The sequence below is a fragment of the Portunus trituberculatus genome, chromosome 6 (genome assembly GCF_017591435.1).
Source record: "Portunus trituberculatus isolate SZX2019 chromosome 6, ASM1759143v1, whole genome shotgun sequence".
Classification (NCBI taxonomy): domain Eukaryota; kingdom Metazoa; phylum Arthropoda; class Malacostraca; order Decapoda; family Portunidae; genus Portunus; species Portunus trituberculatus.
The window spans coordinates 9,773,978-9,798,331 of record NC_059260.1 but is presented as its reverse complement, the minus strand read 5'-3'; the positions used below and the strand labels follow the sequence as shown (position 1 = coordinate 9,798,331).

General features: G+C 38.0%; 1 protein-coding gene across 1 annotated transcript in view; it reads left to right on the top strand.

The window, feature by feature from the left end:
- The window catches only part of LOC123518598 (putative transcription factor SPT20 homolog-like 2), a 298,506-nt gene that overhangs the window by 21,760 nt on the left and 252,392 nt on the right, over positions 1–24,354 (top strand). Inside the window, 1 exon segment of the mRNA XM_045279496.1 lies at positions 15,119–15,299. Within this exon segment, the coding sequence (XP_045135431.1) occupies positions 15,119–15,299 (181 nt within the window).

The window sequence follows — 24,354 nt, the reverse complement described above, 5'->3', positions numbered from 1 at the left end:
CTAGTACTCAATAACTAAGTGTGAGGGAGTATTTTAGTGGTATACATGATGAAATGATTTATGAAGTATATTAAACTATGCATTACTGAGTGTGCAATCCAGTGGCCCATTGGTTCTTATTTTATGTTTAGGCATTTACTTTTTTTTCATATGCTCAGATAGATTTCGGCCACAAGATGAATTTTGTGTGAAATAGAACTGTAAGTGTAAAGAAGTGGAAGTCATGGATTGGTAAAGAGGTGTTTGGGCATCAATACAAATAGTCCTCACTTAATGAATGATCTTTTGAACGAGTGCTTAGAGATGTGCTGACTTGAGTTCTGGCATATTTTGAAAGAATCAGCAGAAATAATATAGAACTACTGTATATTTCATCACTTAAGTTAGCACTTGAATCATCGTAACCCCTTCAGTACTGGGACGCTTTTTCTCTCTCTCCTTTTTTTTTTTTTTTTTTTTTTATAGCATGAGTTTTGGTTACGGCTAGATGATTTTATTTACATTGTGAACTGTCTATGGAGGTCAGAAGATTAATGGTTCAGAGTCTTCACTATTTTAATCCCCACATAAAATTCTGAAGTTGTATAAAATCACCAAATAGTAAGCAGAATAGATATGAAAACATGTCCTCGTACTGAAGGGGTTAAAATGCAAAGAAAGGGATTGTCCAGTACAGCAGATACAAAAACAGTGACTGTAAAATTTTGCTCTAACAACAGATGCTAGCACTTGACTTTTGCCAGTTCTGGCCATATAATATCTCAGTAGCAACACCAGATAACCCCACACCAGATGTAGGCTTCAGTTTTTCTTTGATTGGTTCAACCCTTCAGAAACTAAGTGTTTAGGCTCCACCCACTTGATCTTCCTTCCTCACCATGTCCTGGCCTTCCCAATGATCAGTGCATTACTATATCATCTCCCTCTCCATCACCCTCCTCTGTGTATTTACCTGGTTATAGTTTTACAGGGCCAGCGTAAAGCCCAGGCCCAGGTTTGAGTGGGGCTCATAATGTCCTGTCTCCACATCTCCACTTTTCTAATTTTCTTTCAAGCTATGCACATTATGTGCTGTAACAACTTCATCATTCAATGCATTCCACTTTTCCACCATTTTATGTAGAAAATTGTGTTTTCCAATATCCTTCACACACTGCCTCTTCCTGATCTTTGCATGCCCTTTTGTCCTTTCAGCTTCTCTGTCACCAGCACCAGGTTTTGCTTGTCCATTTCAATGCCATTAACTATTTTGTACAATGTTATTAGCTCTCCTCTTTCTCTTCTATCCTGTAAGGTTGGCAGCTCCATTTCCTTCAGTCTTTCTTTATATGGCAGGTCCTTTGGTTCCAGCACCACTGCTGCATATTCCAACTTTGGATGTATCATACTTGTAATAATTTTTTTCATCACATCCTTGTCCAAGTAACGAAATGCCACCCTAATATCAGTCAACATTTTATATATTGATCCAAATATCTTGTGTGTTTTTCGGGGCTCAGAGTGTCTTGTATAATCACTCCCAGGTCTTTTTCCTCTTTAGTCTTTATTATTTGTTCCTCTCCTATCAAATAGTTCCATCCTGGTCTTCTCGTACTCTTTCCTAATTCCATTATATGGCATTTCTTGGCACTTAATTCTAACTTCCACTTCCTACTCCACTCATAAATTTTGTCTACCTATACCTTCCTGCATCAGCAAACAGTTTTCTTGGGTCTTGATTACTCTTAGCAATTTTGTATCATCAGCAAACTAATTATATAACTGGTCACTTTACTCTGTATGTCATTTACATATACCTGGAACATAATGGGGGCTAACTCTGACCCTTGTGGCACTCCACTTGTAACTTTACTCCATGCTGAGTATGTATCACAATTCTCATATCTCTGTCCTTCAAGTAATCCCCTATCCAATCTAACTTTATTCCTCTCAGTCCTATGTTCTCTAACTTGCTATGTAATCTGCTATGAGGGACTTTATCAAAAGCCATTTTTTATGTCTTGGTACAGTGTCCACTCATCCATCTCTGCTCTTCAGTCTTTCTGCTACTTTTGAGTAGAAACTTTGTAGATTTGACACACATGATCCCTGAATCCAGACTGTCTGTTCTATATAAGTTGTTTTTCTTTCAGATATTTCACTTACTTTTCTTTGACAATAATTTTATGTATCTTCCTCACAACACTAGTAGGTGACACCGGTCTGTAATTTAATGGCTCAGTTAACTTTCTGCCTTTGAATATTGGGAGGCAATGTAAAAGAAGATTAGGATGGAGCAGTGTGTGAAGGATATTGGAAAATACAGTTTTCCACTTAGAATGGTGGAAAAGTGGAATGCATTGAGTAATGAAGTTGTTGCAGCAGATAATATGCATAACTTTAAAGAAAATTGGATAAATGGAGACTTGGAGACAGGACACTATGAGACCCGCTTGAATCCAGTACAATACAACTAGGTAAACACACACACACACATACACACACACACACATGATGATGATAATGTTAAGGAAGGATGATGACAATGTTAAGGAAGGAGATAGTGATAAACCAAGTGGAATGTGGGGAAGGAAAAGCAGTACTGTATGTTAAGATGCATATTAATAAAAAAGAGTTAACAATCATTGTAACATATGTGCCACCAAAAACAAATTCATGGACCAATCAAGAATATAAAGACATGATAGATGACACAATAAGGAGTCTAACGAGAATCATTAAGGAAAGGAGAAAAGTGATATTAGTAGGAGATTTCAACTGTAAATAAGTGGACTGGGAAAATGATGAAAATGGTATGGGGGAAGAAGCCTGGGGAGAAAGATTCCTGAACCTAATGATAGACAATATGATGGACCAGAGAGTAAAGGAATGCACAAGATTCAGAGGAAATGACGAGCCGGTGAGATTGGACCTAGTTTTTACAAGGGGTATACAAATGAATGATGATATAAGATATAAGTGCCCATTGGGAAAAGAGTGACCATGTAATATTAGAAATGGATATAGAAGAGGGAAAGGAAGATAGAGACGATTCATACAAAGGAGACTGATTAAATTACAGAAAGGCTGATATTGAGAATCTCAAGAATTATTTTAAAAACATAGACAGGGGGGAGATGGAAAACTCAGAGACGATGCAAGAGAAATATAACTTATTTTTGGAAATATACAAAACAGGAGTCAGGGAATATGTCCCGAAATATAGACCTAAAGAAGGAAAGAAAGATTGGTTTAATGCAAGGTGTGCTAGGGCAAAGAAGAAAAGAGATGGAGCATGGAAAAGATGGAGGAGAAATAGAAATCCAGTAAATAAGGAAAACTTCAAGGTAGTGAGAAATTAATATGTTAATGTGAGGAAGGAAGAGGAAAAGAACTTTGAAAAGGACATTGTCGAAAAATGTAAGGAGCAACTGAAATTGTTTTATAGATTCATAAATGGAAAAATTAGGCAAAAAGAAACTATAGAAAAGTTAAAAGGAGAGAACGGGATGGTGGAAGACCCAAAAAGTATGGCAGAACTATTAAATAATAAATTCCAGGAGGTCTTTACTAAGGAATCCAAATTTGAAAGGCCACAGGGTAATAGAGAGAGAGTCTATATGAAAGAGATTAAAGTAACCAAGCTTGAAATAAAAGAGTTAATGAAGGAACTAGATGAAGAGAAGGCAATGGGACCAGATGAAATCTCAGGCAGAATACTGAAAGAATGTAGGGAAGAACTAGCAAGTCCTATATACAACATCATAAAATGCTAATAGAAAATGGAACAGTACCAGTAGAATGGAAAAGAGCTGAGGTGGTTCCATATATAAGAGAGGAAAGAAGGAAGAACCTTTGAATTACAGACCGGTATCACTCACTAAATTTTTTTTTAGTGTAATATGCAAGATGTGTGAAAGAGTAATAAAGAAACAATGGATCAAGTTCCTTGAAGACAACAAATTAATATAAAAAAGCCAATTTGTTTTTAGAGAAAGACGGTCGTGTGTAACTAATTTATTGAGTTTCTATTCTAGAATAGTTGATAGAGTACAAGAGAGAGAGGGATGGGTTGACTGTATTTATTTGGATTTAAAAGCATTTGACAAAGTGCCACATGCAAGATTACTATAGAAGTTAGAGGAGAAGGGTGACTTAAAAGGAAGCACATTGAGATGGATAGAAAATTATTTGAGGGGGAGAGAAATAAGGACAGTAGTTAAAGATATGAAGTCCAAGTGGAGAGCAGTAGAAATCAGAGTGCCACAGGGGTCAGTATTGATGCCAATACTTTTCCTCATTTATATTAAAGACATGCCAGAAGGAGTAAACAGCTACATAAATCTGTTTGCAGATGATACGAAACAGTGCAGAGTTATAAAGCAAAAAGAGGATTGTTAAATACTGTAAGAAGACCTAAATAAGATCTGGGAATGGAGTAAAAAGTGGGAAGTGGAATTCAATGCGGACAAAAGCCATGTCATGGCATTGGGAAAGAGTGAAAGATGACCAGTGGGAATCTATAAGATGGGAGATGGAGTAGAACTGGAGAAAGTAAAAAAGGAAAAGGACTTAGGAATGACGATGGAAGAGAACAATCAACCGGTAAGCCATATTGATAGAATTTTTAGAGAGACATATAATTTGCTAAGGAATATTGGAGTAGCATTTCACTACATGGAGAAAGAAATGATGAAGAAATTGATAAGTACTTTAATAAGACCCAGATTGGAATATGCAGGTGTAGTGTGGACCCCTCATAAAAAGAAACACATAGGAAGTTGGAGAGACTACAAAAAATGGCTACAAGAATGGTTCTAGAATTTGAAGGGATGACATAAAAGGAGAGACTAAAGGCTATGGATCTACCAACCCTGGAACAAAGACGGGAGAGAGGAGACCTGATACAAGTTTATAAATTGATCAACGGAATGGACCAAGTGGATAATGAGAAACTGATCCTGAGAGAAGAATATGACATCCAAAGCACAAGATCGTATAGTAAAAAGCTGAGAAAAGGAAGATGTCTGAGAGATGTTAAAAAATATAGTTTCCGCAAAGATGTATTGAGACGTGGAACAGTTTAAATGAAGAAGTAGTGTCTGCAACGAGTGTGCATACTTTTAAAGTAAGATTGGATAAGTGTAGATATGGAGACGGGGCCACACGAGCATAAAGCCCAGGCCCTGTAAAACTACAACTAGGTAAATACAACTAGGTAAAATACACACACACACACACACACACACACACACACACACACACACACACACACACACACACACACACACACACACACACGGGACATCGTCGATGGCGGATGTGGTCGCTGAGCTCCAGAGCAATCATCTCTAATTCTACAGTTACCATTGCCTAAGAGTAACCAAGGTGGGAAAGGAGCTGGTAATGTTTGTCCCGTCTCCATATAGTCAAGTTAACTGTTGATTAGCAAAATAATGTCCAGGGAAGGTAAATATAAACTGTAGCCTGCGTTTGAGCCATCAGCTGGTTTGTTTACATCTGCGCAACATGGCGGCCGTGAACTCGAAAGATGAATCAGACTTCACAGGATTTCAAGGAATAATGGAGAAGAGCGCTTATGTGAAGAAAATTCTGGAGTTGGAAGGTAAAATTGAAAACTGTTTGAAAAGTATGGGGGCCTGGAAACGAGTTATGACAATGTATTGAAAAAGTGTGCCGATATGAAGAAGGAAAATGAAGCATTGAAAGAGGAAGTTAAGCTAATTAAAGTGAATTGCGAAAAATGTGGAGAATCTCTAGGAAAAGTGATGGAGAAGCAGGCTGAATGGAAAAAAAGTCAGGAAGTGGAAAGAAAGGAGGTAAATTACAAAGTTGCAAGTCTGGAAAAGGAAATCAAAGAGTCTGGGGAGAAAACTTTGGGCCTTGCTGAAATTATAGATCAACAGATCATAGAAGAGAAGATTGCTGAGAAAGTGGTGAAGGTTATTAAATCAAATGAGACATTGGTGAGGGAAACTGTAGACAAAAGAGATGTGTGGTGATATTTGGTGTGGAGGAGGATAAGACACCGAGTAAAATGGAGAGAGAGAAAACATAAAAAGGTGATAAATAATATCATTAATGTGGTGCAGGAGGAGGAAAAGACCTAGTACAAGAAATAGAGGACTTCCATAGAATTGGAAAGTTCACAAGAGAAGGTATGAGGCCAATAAGAATCAAACTTAAGTCACAAAAGGATGTAGATGAATTGGTGGAGAAGTCATGGAGGCTAGCCCAGCAGGAAACAACAAGGAAGATTTGGTTGAGAAGAGATCTCGGTGAAAAGGAAAGAGAAATGTTAAATGAGTTGAGAAAGGAGGCTTTGAAAAAATGAAGAGAGGACAGAAGAGGAGAAGAAAGAGTTTTTCTGGAGAATCTTGGATATGAGACTGAGGAAGTGGTTCATAACCCAGAAAAGTACAGCAAGAAAGGACTAAAGAAACTTATGTATGAGCGGAATGTAATGTATTCCAACATAAATGGAGTGATATCGGGATTTTAGAACTCAACGATTACTTGAGGGACAAGAACCCAGATATTGTGGGTCTTACTGAAACAAAACTGAGAGAGGAGAAGACCTGATGATGGTTGGAGAAGGAAATATAATGTTTGGAAGAGAAATAGAGTAGGTAAGATGGGAGGAGGAGTGATGTTGCTGGTTAAAAAGATATAAAGGTGGATCAAGTGAAAGAAGGTATGGGAAAGGCAGAAGTGCTAAAGATCAGAGCAGAAACTAATGAAGGAAAAAGAGGCACTACATAGTGGTGTACGTACCACCTAAGACAAATGCATGGTCAGTACAGGAATATGAAGAAATGATAAGTGATACAGGAACATGTCTGGAAGAAATGTTGGGTGGCTGTGAACGAACTATAATGATGGGAGATTTTAATTGTAAAGAGGTGTGTTGGGAGGACTGGTCAATGGAAGGATCAGAGACAACATGGGGAAATACACTATTGACACTGGCAATGGAAAATGTGTTAACTCAGTGGGTCAAAGAAGATACTAGGTTTGGAGGAGAGGGAGCATCATCAAGACTGGACTTGGTCTTTAGTACAGAGCCAATGGTCATTGAGGAGATGAGGGTGGAGTGCCCTTTAGCAAAGAGTGATCATGCAGTTTTGGAGTTCAAGGTGATAAATGAAGAGAAATCTAGAAGAAATGAAGAATATAAAGTGGGAAGATGGAATTATGCCAAGACAGATTTTGGAAACCTAAAGAAATTCTTTCAAGAGACAAATTGGATGAAATTCAAGAGTGCTAAGGAGCAAATGAAAAGTGGAAGGAATTTATAAAAATATACAAAGAAGGTGAGAAAAAATTTGTACCAATAAGACAACATAGAGAAGTTGGAAAGAAGGACTGGTTTAACGATAGATGTGAAAAGGCTAGAACAAGAAAAGAGGATGCATGGAAGAGGTGGAGAAGGAAAAGACGGATTAAGCAGTGGGAAAGTTACAAAAGAGCAAGAAATGAATATGTGTTGACTAGAAGAGAAGAAAGAAAGAAACAAGAAAAGGATATAATTGATAAATGTAAAGACCAACCAAGGCTTTTTTACAGACATGTGAACAACAACATCAAAAATAGAGAAAGTATTGAAAGTTTAGAAGTAAATGGAGTATGCAGTGAAGATCCCAGGAAATGGCAGAGGCTATGAATGGATGCTTTCGGAAGGTATTCACAAAGGAGACTGCTTTTGACAAACCACTGGTAATGGAACAGAAAGGGATTATGAAGGAGTTTCAAGTAACTGTGGAGGAGATCAAGAATATGATGGGGAGTTTAGAAGTGAGAAAAGCTGTGGGACCTGATGGGGTATCAGGATGGATTTTAAGAGAATGCAGGAGCAACTGGCAGAAAAAGTTTGTGAAGTAATTGATGCCTCATTAAGGGAAGGTGTAGTGCCCCAAGACTGGAAAAGAGCTAACATTGTCCCAATCTATAAATCAGGTAACAAGAGAGACCCATTGAACTATAGACCAGTGTCACTTACAAGTGTGGTAGCTAAGATGTGTGAGAGGGTGGTGAAGAATAGATGGACAGACTTCTTGGAGAAAATGACATACTTTGTGAGTGTCAATTTGGTTTTAGAAAAGGGCGTTCATGCACGACAAACCTGATATGTTACTATTCGAGGGTGATAGATGTAATACAGGAAAGAGATGGTTGGGCTGATGGAATATATCTGGATTTAAAAAGGCCTTTGATAAGGTACCACACCGAGACTGATCTGGAAACTTGAAATGGTAGGAGGAGTGCATGGCAGTTTACTAAAATGGATGGAAGACTTTTGGTAGGAAGAGAAATGAGAACAATAATTAAGGACAGACCATCAGAATGGGGCTTGGTGGAGAGTGGAGTTCCACAGGGATCAGTGTTGGCACCAGTAATGTTCGCGGTCTACATAAATGACATGGTGGATGGGGTGTCCAGTTATGTGAGCCTATTTGCAGACGATGCAAAATTGTTAAGAAAAGTGAGATGTGACAAAGATTGCGAACTACTCCAGGAAGACTTGGACAGAATATGGAAATGGAGCTGTACATGGCAAATGGAGTTCAACACGACAAAATGCAAGAAAATAGAGTTTGGCAAGAGTGAAAGAAGAATCAGGAGTATGTACAAGATAGGAAATGAAGACATAAAACCAGTCATGAAGAAAAGACCTTGGGGTGACAATTACCAATGACCTATCGCCAGAGAGACATATAAACAAAATAATTGGAGAAGTATTGAACTTATTGAGGAACATAAGAGTGGCGTCAGATATTTAGATGAAGAAATGATGAAGAAAATAATTACTGCAATGATAAGACCGAGGCTTGAATATGCAACAATACAGTGGGCTCCGAACTTAAAGAAACACATAAGGAAACTAGAGAAAGTACAGAGGGCTGCAACAAAAATGGTGCCTGACTTAAGAGATTTGACTTATGAAGACAGACTGAAAAGAATGCAACTTCCGACACTGGAAAACAGAAGAGAAAGGGAGACCTGATAGCAATATACAGAGTGATGATTGGCATGGAAAAATGGATAGGGAAGATCTGTGTATGTGGAATGAAAGAATGTTGAGAGGGCATGGGAAAAAACTAAAAATGGCCACTTATAGGAGAGATGTGAAAAAATATAGCTTCCCTCATAGAAGGGTGGAAGCATGGAATAGTTTAGACGTGGAAGTGGTCAACGCAAGGAATATTCATGATTTTAAGAAAAAGCTGGACATTAATAGATATGGAGACGGGACAACACGAGCATAGCTCTTTTCCCGTATGTTACAATTAGGTAAATACAATTAGGTAAATACACACGGAATGGATGAAGTGGATACGGAATGGATGAAGTGGATAATGAGAAACTGATCCTGAGAGAAGAATATGACTTTAGAAGCACAAGATCGCATAGTAAGAAACTAAGGAAGGGACGATGTCTGAGAGATGTTAAAAATTTAGTTTCAAAGATGTGTTGAGACTTGGAACAGTTTGAGTGAGGAAGTGGTATCAGCAAAGAGTGTACATAGTTTTAAAGAAAAATTGGATAAGTGTAGATATGGAGACGGGACCACACGAGCATAAAGCCCAGGCCCTGTAAAACTACAACTAGGTAAATACAACTAGGTAAATACACACACACACACACACACCCACACATGGAAGAAAGAGACTAGGAATGGAATACAAGTAACTTACATGAATATAGATGGATTTCTGTCTAAGAGGCTAGAATGTATGGATTACCTAAGAAATAATGAACCGGACATTATGTGTGTGGTGGAAACAAAGCTAAGGCCCGAAATAAAGCAAGATTGGTTTGCTGTAAAACACTACAAAGTATGGAGAAATGATAGAAAAAATAAAGGAGGTGGTGGTATAATGGTTCTTACTAAGGAAGATCTGATAGTGAAGGAGGTGAACTATAGTAAGAGAAATGAGGAAGTGATAAGTATCCTTATAACAGATGGTAAGAGGGACATTAATATTATAACAGTATACATACCACCCAGAACCAATGCTTGGGAATATGAACAGTATCAAATGGTGATGAGAAACACTCTAGACAGAATGAAGCAAGAACTCATCAGAAAGGATAGAGTGATGATAGTCGGGGACTTTAATTGTAAAGAAATAGTGCGGGAGGACTGCGAAGTGGTGAACGGTGGTGAGTGGACAGAGGAATTGTTAAATGTAGCAACAAATAACTTGATGATACAGTGGGTGAGATCACCAACAAGGTGCAGGGGACAGGATGTTGCAGCAAGGTTGGATTTGGTATTTAGCAGGGCATCTCTAAAAGAGGAAATTGAACATGAATGTCCCTTAGGGAAAAGCGATCATGATGTCCTAAGTTTTGAGCTGGATACGGAATTAAGCATGAATGAGATTGTGGAACGCAGGGAGGAAAAATTAAATTATATTAGGGCAAATTATAACCATATAAGGGAGTTCTTTAATGAAATTGACTGGTCCGTGGTATACCAGGAAAGGGATATGCAATTGAAATACGATAAATTTATGGATTTATATAACTTTGCTGTGAAAAAGTTTGTGCCATATCATAGAAAGAGGACTTTAAATAATAAACAGTGGTTTAATAGAAATTGTGAAGAAGCAAAAAGAACAAAGAAAAGGCATGGAAGAAACTTAAGAAAAACAGTGATGTATTATCAAGAGAAGTTTACAAAACAGCAAGGAATAGATATGTTGAAGTAAGGAGAACAGCACAAAAGGAATATGAACAGAGGGTGGTGGAAAACTGTGATAGTGACCCTAAAATGTTTTACAAATTCATAAATGGAAAACTAAATATAAGGGAGGCAATAGAAAAGGTAAAAAATGGAGAAGTATATGAGGATGCTAGAGATATAGCTGAAATTTTGAACGACAACTTTTGGAAAGTGTTTACAAAGGAGGAGCATTTTATAGGAGAAAGGCCTATGGAAATAAAGAAAATGCAGGACATCATGGTTACTAAGGAAGATGTAAGGAAAATTATAAGCAATTTGGATATTAATAAATCAATGGGGCCTGATGGCATATCTGGGAGGTTGCTAAAAGAATGTAAGGATCAATTGTTGAACCCCGTATTTGATATTGTGGAAACCTCCATATGAACAGGATTAGTCCCGAAAGAGTGGAAAAGAGCTGACATTGTGCCTATATATAAGAATGGTAGTAGAATGGAACCGCTAAATTATAGACCAGTATCGTTGACTAGTATATTGTGCAAGGTATGTGAAGAAGTAATTAAAGCTAAGTGGAGTGAGTATCTAGAAAGTGAAAACATTCTGAGTGAAAGACAGTTTGGTTTCAGAAAAGGAAGATCGTGTATCCAATTTATTATGTTTTTATTCAAGAGTGACTGACATACTACAACATAGAGAGGGATGGGTGGATGCTATCTACCTGGACTTGAGAAAGGCCTTTGATAAAGTGCCACACAATAGACTGATGTGGAAACTAAAGAAGATTGGAGGAGTAAATGATAAACTAGCAAAATGGATGGAAAATTACTTAGTGGGAAGAGAAATGAGAACAGTGGTGAGAGGAAGGAAGTCCGAGTGGAAGAAGGTAACCAGTGGAGTTCCACAAGGGTCAGTGCTTGGTCCCATCATGTTTTTGATTTATGTTAATGATATGCCAGTAGGAATTGACAGTTACATGAACATGTTTATGGACGATACTAAAATTATGAGGAGAGTAAAGAATGTGGAAGATTGTAACAAGTTACAGGAAGATCTTGATAAAATATATGAGTGGAGTAAAGAGTGGCAGATGGAATTTAATATAGACAAGACCCATGTTATGAAAATGGGAAGAAGTAGATACAGACCAAACAGGGATTACAGGCTGGGTGATGAGAAAATTAAAGAGACCAATGAGGAGAAAGACTTAGGAGTAACTGCAAAACACTTTGTCATCGGAGAAACACATTAACAAGATATTTGGAAAACATATAACATGCTTCAAAATATTGGCCTTGTATTCCACTACCTAGATGAAGGAATGATGAAGAAGATATTATGTACCTTAATAAGACCCCAGTTAGAATATGCAGCTTGTGTCTGGTCACCGCATATGAAGAAAAATGTGAAGAAGGTGGAAAGGGTACAGAGGCTGGCAACAAGGATGGTACCAGGACTCAGGGAGTTAGACTATGAGGAAAGACTGAGGAAGCTGGGGCTGACCACATTAGAAGAGAGAAGAACAAGATGAGACATGATAACTATGTATAAATTGGTGAACAAGATTGACATATTATCTGGACAGAGAGTTGATAAAGGTGACCACAAGTAATCATCTCGAGGACATGGAAAAATTAATAAAAGACATCTGTCTAAATGACGTGAGAAAATACAGTTTCCTGCATCGTAGTATTGATAAGTGGAATAAACTGAGCAGTGATGTCGTTGACACGGTGTGTGTCAATCAGATGAAAGAGAGATATGACAGGAGTGGACAAGGAGACAGGACACAGAGAGCTTAGCTTGGGCCCTGTAATACACAAATAGGTAAATACAAATAGGTAAATACACAGTCACAGAGAGAGAGAGAGAGAGAGAGAGAGAGAGAGAGAGAGAGAGAGAGAGAGAGAGAGAGAGATCAGGATGATAGAGAGAAATGATTTGGTAACACTCTGATCATGGGGAGGGACAGGACATGGATCAGATGGGGAAGGAAGATCAAGCTTTGTTTGTGAGGGGGCGTTGAACTAGTCGAAGGAAAACTAAAGCCTGCATTTGGTGTGGGACTCCCAAGTGTCACTGCTGAGAAATTGTATGCCTAGGATTAGCAAGAAATCAAGTGCTGGCGTCTATACCATTGCATATAACCAACAACCTCACATCACAACTTTGGAAAGTCAGAAACAGTAAAATGGAATCTGCTGGCATTGTATATGAATGGGTAAAGCAGGAGTTTGTTCATCTATTCTTTTTCATGATAATATACAAATATACTCAATGTGAATTTTATTTTAACTTAAGTTTTGCATGTGAAGATTATAATATCTTTTTACTGGTAATATGTTCAGGGTACTTTATGAATTTTGCTGGTATATACAGTGTATCCCCCTCTTATTTGTATAGTGGTCACTGACTCAAACTTCACTACAGCATGTTTGGTTGTTTTGTTCTCATCTTGTATGACCAACACATGTATCACCTTAAACCTTGAAATTCAGACTGAAATTTAGGGATCATCATATATCTTGAAATATACAGTAGTATGTATTTTTTTTCCCATTATGGCCTATGTTGCTTGTGGGCATTCTTGAAGAGTATATTTTTTATTTTATTTATACCATGTGGGCTTTTCACGGGAATTTATGGGCTAAAGTGGATACTTTATAGGGTACCTCCTATCTCAAAGCCCATCCGCTAGGAAACCGTTGCCCTGAGTGAGGAAGCCCAACCTGCACTCAGACCATGGACAGGATTCGAACCCGTGCGCTTGGAGACCCCTCAGATCCCAGAGCACGCATGGTTCCACTGTACCACGGCGGCCCCGTATATGTGGGAAATGTTGTTAAGCTTCCTCCCATTAGTGGCGCAGGCAATTTTGTTTATTGTGGTACCCATATTAGGGCCCATATCACTACCCAAGTGCATCTTTGGTGTAACCACCTAGAACCTGGGTATCATGGTGACGTGTAGGTAACTTTAAACCACTCGACAAATGGCATAGTTTCAAAGTGGTATGTGGTTGGATTCTAACCTATGTGTGGATGTCTCCCCAATCCCACGCTCACCTCCTTATCCACTACGCCACCGCCTCCCATATGGAAACTTGGTCGAGATGGTAGCAAGATCCAGTATACCTTTGTCACCCACCAATAACTCTCTTACTGTTTTAAGATAATCATTATCATAGTCATTATTATTATTATTATTATTATTATTATTATTATTATTATTATTATTATTATTGTTATTGTTATTATCTTCTTCATTATTATTACTCTTATTACAGTAAACCCTCAATATAATGGATAATATGGGAACAGGGGTCTCTTGTTATATTCAAAGATCTGTTATAACTTAGGATCAGTTATATCCAATGGAAATACCTGACATATCCATCATATCCTGAAGTTTGTCCGGTGTTTATACCCGCTGCTGCCCAGCTCCCATAGCACGACATGTGGAATTCATGCGACATCATGTTATGGGACGATGCCCTCACTGTAATGGATGAAAATCTGTTATAACAGATGGAAGTCCATTATAGCGAGGGCTTGTCAGATCAGATTTTTGTCCATTATATCAAATATCCGGTATATCAAGATCCGTTATATTGAGGGTTTACTGTATTATTATTATTATTATTATTATTATTATTATTATTATTATTATTATTATTATTATTATTAAATTAGTGTTTATTTGTTGATTTAGCTTTAATTGTGGTTTAACCCAGCATTAGTACCTTTGGTAAGAGGAAGTTGGAACGGGGAGGGGGGGAGGGTTCTCTTATCACTAATTTTGCCTGCCACCGACAGGTGTCAGGAAACCTAAGCTTGTCGTTAAGTGTGAACAATCTGTACCCATTTTCCTTGTCACCTTGCTGTTATTCTCTGGCAAATATTCATCTCACTGAGTTTCATTTTCATCAGACATTGTAACTTATTTTCAAGAACCACTTTATGCTTGGACTCGCTCTTGGATGGAGATAAGGACTAGATACAATAATACATGGCACTCTCTTAGTTCATGGCATGCATCATCACCCACACCCCACACTACCACACTGCCTTTGAAACATTTGTCTTTATGAATCATAGAATCATGCGCTTTGTTGAAATCAAGTTCTGTGTTGTCAGTAAGGCTATGACTTGTTGGAGGGATTCATCAGCTCCTCAGAGGCAATTTTATGTTAACTCATATATAGTGAAGTGGTTAAAGGCTTTCTTGGAGGTGATCTTAGTGATATGTCATTCAACTGTTCATTAATCATGGTCTTGAAGTCTTATTATTCTCTTGTAGTATAATTAGGAATTTCCATCTTTAATTTGCAAAAGGCAAAAGGCAAAACTTTAAAGGGGAAAGCATTAATGTTGATGGGGGGGGGAAATTAGGAAGATGTTATTTGGAATTGTGACACTAATACATTTTCAGAGTATCAGTTTGACACACAAATTGTTGGATAAGTTGGTGAAACGAGAAAATTTGAACTGTTTGGTGGTGAACCTGTACCGAGGCAATGAAGGCTATTCCCTTGCTATCAAGATGTCATCAGGACTTGAAACTGAAACTGTCCGTCTTCCATATGAAGAAGATTCTTTCCTGACTTACATTGGTAAGTGAATTAAATTTATGTGCACTTCCAGTTATTTAATCTAAGAGTTGAAAAGTATTGCAGTAATGTAGATTCATATGATAGCATTGATCTAAGCTTATTCTTACAATTTTCAAAATAATTTCAACTATCAAGTATTTTTAAAGTTTTGATTTGGCATGGTTGTCTTAGAATTTGTTTGGTGTACTGCTAATGTGCAATAAAAATCTTTTCAGCATATACAAGACTATTAAAAAAAACATTGAATATGTGGGAAGATCAGTAGTGAATTTCATCAGCTATATTAGCAATGAATAAATGAGAACATAGGCTATTATTTATTTACTTATTCATAGAAAATGCACCGTAATGTTTCCATAAGAACATAAGAAAAGAGGGAAGCTGCAAGATGCCACCAGGCCCATACGAGGCAGTCCCTGTATGTTTAAAGCTACCTAATTCCATCTATCATCCCCATCCATGAATTTATCTAATCATCTTTTACAGCTCCCTATTGACTCATCCATGACCACATGACCACTGAGTCTGCTTCATTCATCAGCCACTCTGTTTGAAGACCAGTTCCTTCCCATTTGTTTCCTAAACCTGAATTTTTCAAGTTTAAATCCATTATTTCTGGTTCTGTCCCCACTATTAATCTTAAGAACTGCATTCATGTCCCCTTTTTAAAACCCTTACATCACTTAGATACTTAAATCAGGTCTCCTTGTAACCTATGTCTCTCTAAGGAATGCAGATTAATTTTTTTCAGTCTCGCTGCATAAGGAAAATCCCTCATCCCCTGTATCTTTTTAGTCATCCTCCTCTGCACTGACTCCAACATAGCTATATCCTTCCTATAATGTGGGGACCAGAATTGTGCCGCATAGTCAAGATGTGGCCTGACCAGCGCCAAGTATAATTTAAGTATTATACGTGTTCTATTCGTCTTATTCCTGGCCTCAATACATTGCTTCCTTGTACCGAGATCAGAACTAACTATGACTCCTAAATCTTTCTCATACGTGGAACTTCCTAGTGCTTCGTGATCTACTGTGTACCTATTGCTTGGATTATCTCTACTTACGCTCAATACCCTGCACTTGTTAATATTGAACTGCATTTGCCATCAATCTGTCCATTCTTTCATCCTATCCAAGTCTGAAGGAATGGATTCCAAAGCAAACAATATAAATGTGTAAGTCTAATGTAAGGATATAAAACTAGACTATTTTAGTTTTTCTGTTGGAGATTGTGAGGGCCTGCTTGCAGTTTTGGGTGATACTGTCTGCAGATATGATCACCAGACAAAAAAAAAAAAGCCTTTCTAGTCGACCATGCACACTAAAGTTTGTAAATTATTCAGCCAGAAATGTAGTGCTTTCTGAATTAAGAGGGAAATTACATTGTTATAAATTGAGAATAATGTTTATCATTGAACTTTCCTGTGCTTTTGAATGTAAGCACTCACAAAGTGAGTGAAGAAATGTATGAAAAATATTCTCATATACCATTCAGATCATCATAACTAGGGTTGCTGCAACTAGCAGTAGAGCTTACACTTATGGGGACCGTCCGGTGACCATGGTATCAAAAAATCTGAAAAAAAAATTGAAAATCCCCAAAACACCACCAGAGCATCCCCAAACATATGACAACATAGTGATGAAGTATTTTGGAGAAATACGCTAAAATACATGGGGTATTTAAACTTTAAAGGACCCCTGCCACACCCACCGCAGCCCAGAGCTTCCCCCCACCCCACTCCACCCCACTCTCTGTACCATAAATGATGATAATAAGCATGGAAAAACCCATGGAAAGTGGTTTCTTTGGTAAGGAAAGGTGGGCACTGGCAACTCAGTACTATGGCGTACACAGGAACACACACTCTCCCCTTCCATTTCAGTGTCCATTTGACTGCGATGGGAGGAGGATCTATTGAGTATCTCGCCCGTTATTTCACACTTTGCAAGCCACAATCCAGCTTATTTTACCTGCCTTTTTTGCCTTATAATATCTAAACAAATGGTGCCATATGAGTTGTACAGAATATTCTAAACATGCCTAAAAAGGACATATGATGCACATGGTGGTGTATAAGCATGAAATATCCAACCCAAATAAATGTACAGGGTCATAGAGGACAAAAATAATATCTCTGGGGTTTTTTGCCTTTTTCTCAGTTTCCACTTTTTATCATTCAAATCAAATTTTCTCCCACATTTCTTAATGGATTATTATAATTTTATATAAAAAAAAATCGAAAAAATAAAAAAAATCATAATGGCCATAAAAAAAAAAAAAAAAAAAAAAAAAAATAAAAAATTCTGAGGTAAAAAGTTTTGGTATGTGACATATTTCATATCCGTACTGGCAAAATGGAAATATGTCATCTAGTGACAAAGTTTATAGGAAAGAATTTTTTTTTAAAATTGATTTTTTTTTTTTCATGCAGTTATTTATGGGTCGATTCACTTATAACTACTAAACTGACATCGTGTAATAAACATCTATCAGCGAAAAAAAAATTACCCACGTACCTTTTTATTTTCTTTACTGTATTTCAAAAACCTCACGGGATGGTCCCCTTAATGGGAGACAGTTTTGGTGCCTGAGTTCCTATCTTGTGTAATTATAGGTCAGGTTATTTTTAGAATGGGAATATATTGCAAAATGCTGAAGCATCAGATTTTCTGAGATAGTGTATGCTGAAAAACAGGGGTTATAACACTATTCACAAGAAATCTGCTTCTGTTCTTCTTGAAGAATATAGACTCATCTCAGTTTTTTTTATTTCATCAAAAGTTTGAGCATCTGCTTGTTAAATGACTCATTAACCTTTTAAAATCTTTAATCTATGATCTACGTGCTGTGGGATTATAATATATGCTGATGAAATGTCATTGTTCATTTCCATCACATCCTCTCAATTCAGAGATTGACTTGCCTGTGATATTCAAAAAAGCTACCAAAATTATATGTTTTCTTAATCAGTTGAAGTCAAAACTAAATTCTTTGATGATCAAAGAATTTTTATAATTAGCAGGTCTAGAACTAATTTTTCTAAATGTTATGGCATTATTTTTTATTATGCTGTGACTAGAACTGGTGAATCTATAATTAGCTAAGACTCAAGACACTAAATTGCAGGAAGATCGTGATGATATGACCAGTTAAATTCCATTTGAATTTCTTTTATAGTGAATTCTCATATGAAAACACTACCAATTGCAAAAAGAGGTTTGGTTGTGTGAGATGTCAAAGGTGTGTTTGCTAGCTAAAATATACAATACCAGAGAAAACAAAAGTGTGTCCATTGCAAAATTGTTGATAAAGCAATCTGTAAAAGGAAAAAGCATATAAAGAGCATATCATATTAATTAAAGACATAACACTCACCACCCTTGTGCCCCTTAACCCTTTCAATATGGTGACGCCTATGTAGGCGTCATGAAGCCCCAGTAGCATATACAGTGACGCCTACGTAGGCGTCATATTTTTTTTCTGAGCTTTCTTCAGTTCAGTTGTCCCGTATAATGTGTTGGATACCAACTACACATGCCGTATGCTGTCCTTAAAATCCTAGTGCTCCTCCCACCATCCTTGTCTCCACCAATCACTAAAGATAAGCTACATGCATCCTGCCTTGTGTCTAAAATTACCCAATGGCATAGACTGTTCCCATCTCTCTCTCTCTCTCTCTCTCTCTCTCTCTCTCTCTCTCTCTCTCTCTCTCTCTCTCTCTCTCTCTCTCTCTCTCTCTCTCTCTCTCTCTCTCTCTCTCTCCCTCTCTCCTTCTCCTCCCATCTCCCTTCTTACCTCCCTTCTCTCCCTCTCGAAAGATAAGTTACATGCCTTGTAACATTCGTGAAAACACACACACACACACACACACACACACACACACACACACACACACACACACACACACACACACACACACACACACACACACACACACACACCTGATGGGGTATCAGGATGGATTTTAAGAGAATGCAGGGAGCAACTGGCAGAAAAAGTTTGTGAAGTAATTGATGCCTCATTAAGGGAAGGTGTAGTGCCCCAAGACTGGAAAAGAGCTAACATTGTCCCAATTTATAAATCAGGTAACAAGAGAGACCCATTGAACTATAGACCAGTGTCACTTACAAGTGTGGTAGCTAAGATGTGTGAGAGGGTGGTGAAGAATAGATGGACAGAATTCTTGGCGAAAAATGACATACTTTGTGAGTGTCAATTTGGTTTTAGAGAAGGGCGTTCATGCACGACAAACCTGATATGTTACTATTCGAGGGTGATAGATGTAATACAGGAAAGAGATGGTTGGGCTGATGGAATATATCTGGATTTAAAAAAGGCCTTTGATAAGGTACCACACCGGAGACTGATCTGGAAACTTGAAATGGTAGGAGGAGTGCATGGCAGTTTACTAAAATGGATGGAAGACTTTTGGTAGGAAGAGAAATGAGAACAATAATTAAGGACAGACCATCAGAATGGGGCTTGGTGGAGAGTGGAGTCCCACAGGATCAGTGTTGGCACCAGTAATGTTTGCAGTCTACATAAATGACATGGTGGATGGGGTGTCCAGTTATGTGAGCCTATTTGCAGACGATGCAAAATTGTTAAGAAAAGTGAGATGTGACAAAGATTGCGAACTACTCCAGGAAGACTTGGACAGAATATGGAAATGGAGCTGTACATGGCAAATGGAGTTCAACACAACAAAATGCAAGAAATTAGAGTTTGGCAAGAGTGAAAGAAGAATCAGGAGTATGTACAAGATAGGAAATGAAGACATAAAACCAGTCATGAAGAAAAGACCTTGGGGTGACAATTACCAATGACCTATCGCCAGAGAGACATATAAACAAAATAATTGGAGAAGTATTGAACTTATTGAGGAACATAAGAGTGGCGTCAGATATTTAGATGAAGAAATGATGAAGAAAATAATTACTGCAATGATAAGACCAAGGCTTGAATATGCAACAATACAGTGGGCTCGAACTTAAAGAAACACATAAGGAAACTAGAGAAAGTACAGAGGGCTGCAACAAAAATGGTGCCTGACTTAAGAGATTTGACTTATGAAGACAGACTGAACAGAATGCAACTTCCGACCCTGGAAAACAGAAGAGAAAGGAAGACCTGATAGCAATATACAGAGTGATGATTGGCATGGAAAAATGGATAGGGAAGATCTGTGTATGTGGAATGAAAGAGTGTCGAGAGGGCATGGGAAAAACTAAAATGGCCACTTATAGGAGAGATGTGAAAAATATAGCTTCCTCATAGAAGGGTGGAAGCATGGAATAGTTTAGACGTGGAAGTGGTCAACGAAGGAATATTCATGATTTTAAGAAAAGCTGGACATTAGTAGATATGGAGACGGGACAGTACGAGCATAGCTCTTTCCGTATGTTACAATTAGGTAAATACAATTAGGTAAATACACACACACACACACACACACACACACACACACACACAACACACACACACACACAAATACAACACACACAGGTAAGGTAGCTCAACACACAGTGAGTAGTACGGGATGTACGAGGACACACACACACATAAGATCGGAAATAACACACACAGACTGCACAGATCAAACAGTGAATTACATACACACACACACACACACACACACACACACACACACACACACACACACACACACACACACACACACACACACACACACACACACACACACACACACATTGAGGAGATGAGGGTGGAGTGCCCTTTAGCAAAGAGTGATCATGCAGTTTTGGAGTTCAAGGTGATAGATGAAGAGAAATCTAGAAGAAATGAAGAATATAAGGTGGGAAGATGGAATTATGCCAAGACAGATTTTGGAAACCTAAAGAAATTCTTTCAAGAGACAAATTGGATGAAATTCAAGAGTGCTAAGGGAGCAAATGAAAAGTGGAAGGAATTTATAAAAATATACAAAGAAGGTGAGAAAAATTTGTACCAATAAGACAACATAGAGAAGTTGGAAAGCAGGACTGGTTTAACGATAGATGTGAAAAGGCTAGAACAAGAAAAGAGGATGCATGGAAGAGGTGGAGAAGGAAAAGACGGATTAAGCAGTGGGAAAGTTACAAAAGAGCAAGAAATGAATATGTGTTGATTAGAAGAGAAGAAAGAAAGAAACAAGAAAAGGATATAATTGATAAATGTAAAGACCAACCAAGGCTTTTTACAGACATGTGAACAACAACATCAAAAATAGAGAAAGTATTGAAAGTTTAGAAGTAAATGGAGTATGCAGTGAGGATCCCAGGAAATGGCAGAGGCTATGAATGGATGCTTTCGGAAGGTATTCACAAAGGAGACTGCTTTTGACAAACCACTGGTAATGGAACAGAAAGGGATTATGAAGGAGTTTCAAGTAACTGTGGAGGAGATCAAGAATATGATGGGGAGTTTAGAAGTGAGAAAAGCTGTGGGACCTGATGGGGTATCAGGATGGATTTTAAGAGAATGCAGGGAGCAACTGGCAGAAAAAGTTTGTGAAGTAATTGATGCCTCATTAAGGGAAGGTGTAGTGCCCCAAGACTGGAAAAGAGCTAACATTGTCCCAATTTATAAATCAGGTAACAAGAGAGACCCATTGAACTATAGACCAGTGTCACTTACAAGTGTGGTAGCTAAGATGTGTGAGAGGGTGGTGAAGAATAGATGGACAGACTTCTTGGAGAAAAATGACATACTTTGTGAGTGTCAATTTGGTTTTAGAAAAGGGCGTTCATGCACGACAAACCTGATATGTTACTATTCGAGGGTGATAGATGTAATACAGGAAAGAGATGGTTGGGCTGATGGAATATATCTGGATTTAAAAAAGGCCTTTGATAAGGTACCACACCGGAGACTGATCTGGAAACTTGAAATGGTAGGAGGAGTGCATGGCAGTTTACTAAAATGGATGGAAGACTTTTGGTAGGAAGAGAAATGAGAACAATAATTAAGGACAGACCATCAGAATGGGGTTTGGTGGAGAGTGGAGTTCCACAGGGATCAGTGTTGGCACCAGTAATGTTTGCGGTCTACATAAATGACATGGTGGATGGGGTGTCCAGTTATGTGAGCCTATTTGCAGACGATGCAAAATTGTTAAGAAAAGTGAGATGTGACAAAGATTGCGAACTACTCCAGGAAGACTTGGACAGAATATGGAAATGGAGCTGTACATGGCAAATGGAGTTCAACACGACAAAATGCAAGAAATTAGAGTTTGGCAAGAGTGAAAGAAGAATCAGGAGTATGTACAAGATAGGAAATGAAGACATAAAACCAGTCATGAAGAAAAAGACCTTGGGGTGACAATTACCAATGACCTATCGCCAGAGAGACATATAAACAAAATAATTGGAGAAGTATTGAACTTATTGAGGAACATAAGAGTGGCGTCAGATATTTAGATGAAGAAATGATGAAGAAAATAATTACTGCAATGATAAGACCAAGGCTTGAATATGCAACAATACAGTGGGCTCCGAACTTAAAGAAACACATAAGGAAACTAGAGAAAGTACAGAGGGCTGCAACAAAATGATGCCTGACTTAAGAGATTTGACTTATGAAGACAGACTGAACAGAATGCAACTTCCGACCCTGGAAAACAGAAGAGAAAGGGAAGACCTGATAGCAATATACAGAGTGATGATTGGCATGGAAAAAATGGATAGGGAAGATCTGTGTATGTGGAATGAAAGAATGTTGAGAGGGCATGGGAAAAACTAAAATGGCCACTTATAGGAGAGATGTGAAAAATATAGCTTCCTCATAGAAGGGTGGAAGCATGGAATAGTTTAGACGTGGAAGTGGTCAACGCAAGGAATATTCATGATTTTAAGAAAAAGCTGGACATTAGTAGATATGGAGACTGGACAGTACGAGCATAGCTCTTTTCCCGTATGTTACAATTAGGTAAATACAATTAGGTAAATACACACACACACACACACACACACACACACACACACACACACACACACACACACACACACACACACACACACACACACACACAAATACAAAACAAAATTTTCTAATCTCTCTCTCTCTCTCTCTCTCTCTCTCTCTCTCTCTCTCTCTCTCTCTCTCTCTCTCTCTCTCTCTCTCTCTCTCTCTCTCTTCTCTGAAAAAAGTCCACTTTCCTCTTCGAAGGCGATATAGTAACTAAAAAATAGCAGCATAATACACAAAGACGACAAGTATGACAAGCTTGCACTAGTTTCCCAGCGGCGGCGGGCACTACCACCCGTATATCATACAATTTTTACCTTCTTTGGAACTGTTATTGGTACACTTGCTTGTTTAGCATTACTGCTGGAACTCACACCAGAATGCACTGGCAGCTCAGGAGGCATAGGTAGCACTTAAAATAAGCCACAATTTATACACCATGTGGTCAGTCAAACACACAACACACCAAAGATAGCGAAGGACAGAAATGCCAGGGATAACACTAACATATCCAAGTGATGATCTGTCATATAAAGCACTCTACAGGTCTTTCCTACTATACCGATATACAGTGGAACTTTGGTTCTTGTACTGAATTAGTTCCTGAATGTTGTTCAGAATCTGAAGTGTTAAAAAACTGAAGCTCTTTTCCCCATCCACCTTATCTTAGCAGCTTATGAGAGATGATCCCACAGATAAGATGGCTGCCACATCACCAGGTCAGAAATCATAAATCCAGAAAGAATGTAATGAGTGACTTTCATGACAGAACTCACTAGTAGATATTCTTTAGATCATGCAGATTTCTATCACAAAGACCTGTTTTTCATACAAAAATTAGTAGTTCCACTGGTTTACTTCCTTCCACTGAGATGAAAAAAGTCTACATTTGACGCTGCACCTGTGCTGCTGAGGGTATCCTAATTTTGTCCATGTTTTGCTATTTGTATTCATCTGATTGACATGAAATTTTCACACATTATTCATTCAATGGTGGCTTCCTGGAGCATGATAGGATGATAATACATCAGATCTCTGCTTCTCTAGAAAATATTAGTCACTCATACATTGGAAAAAGTTT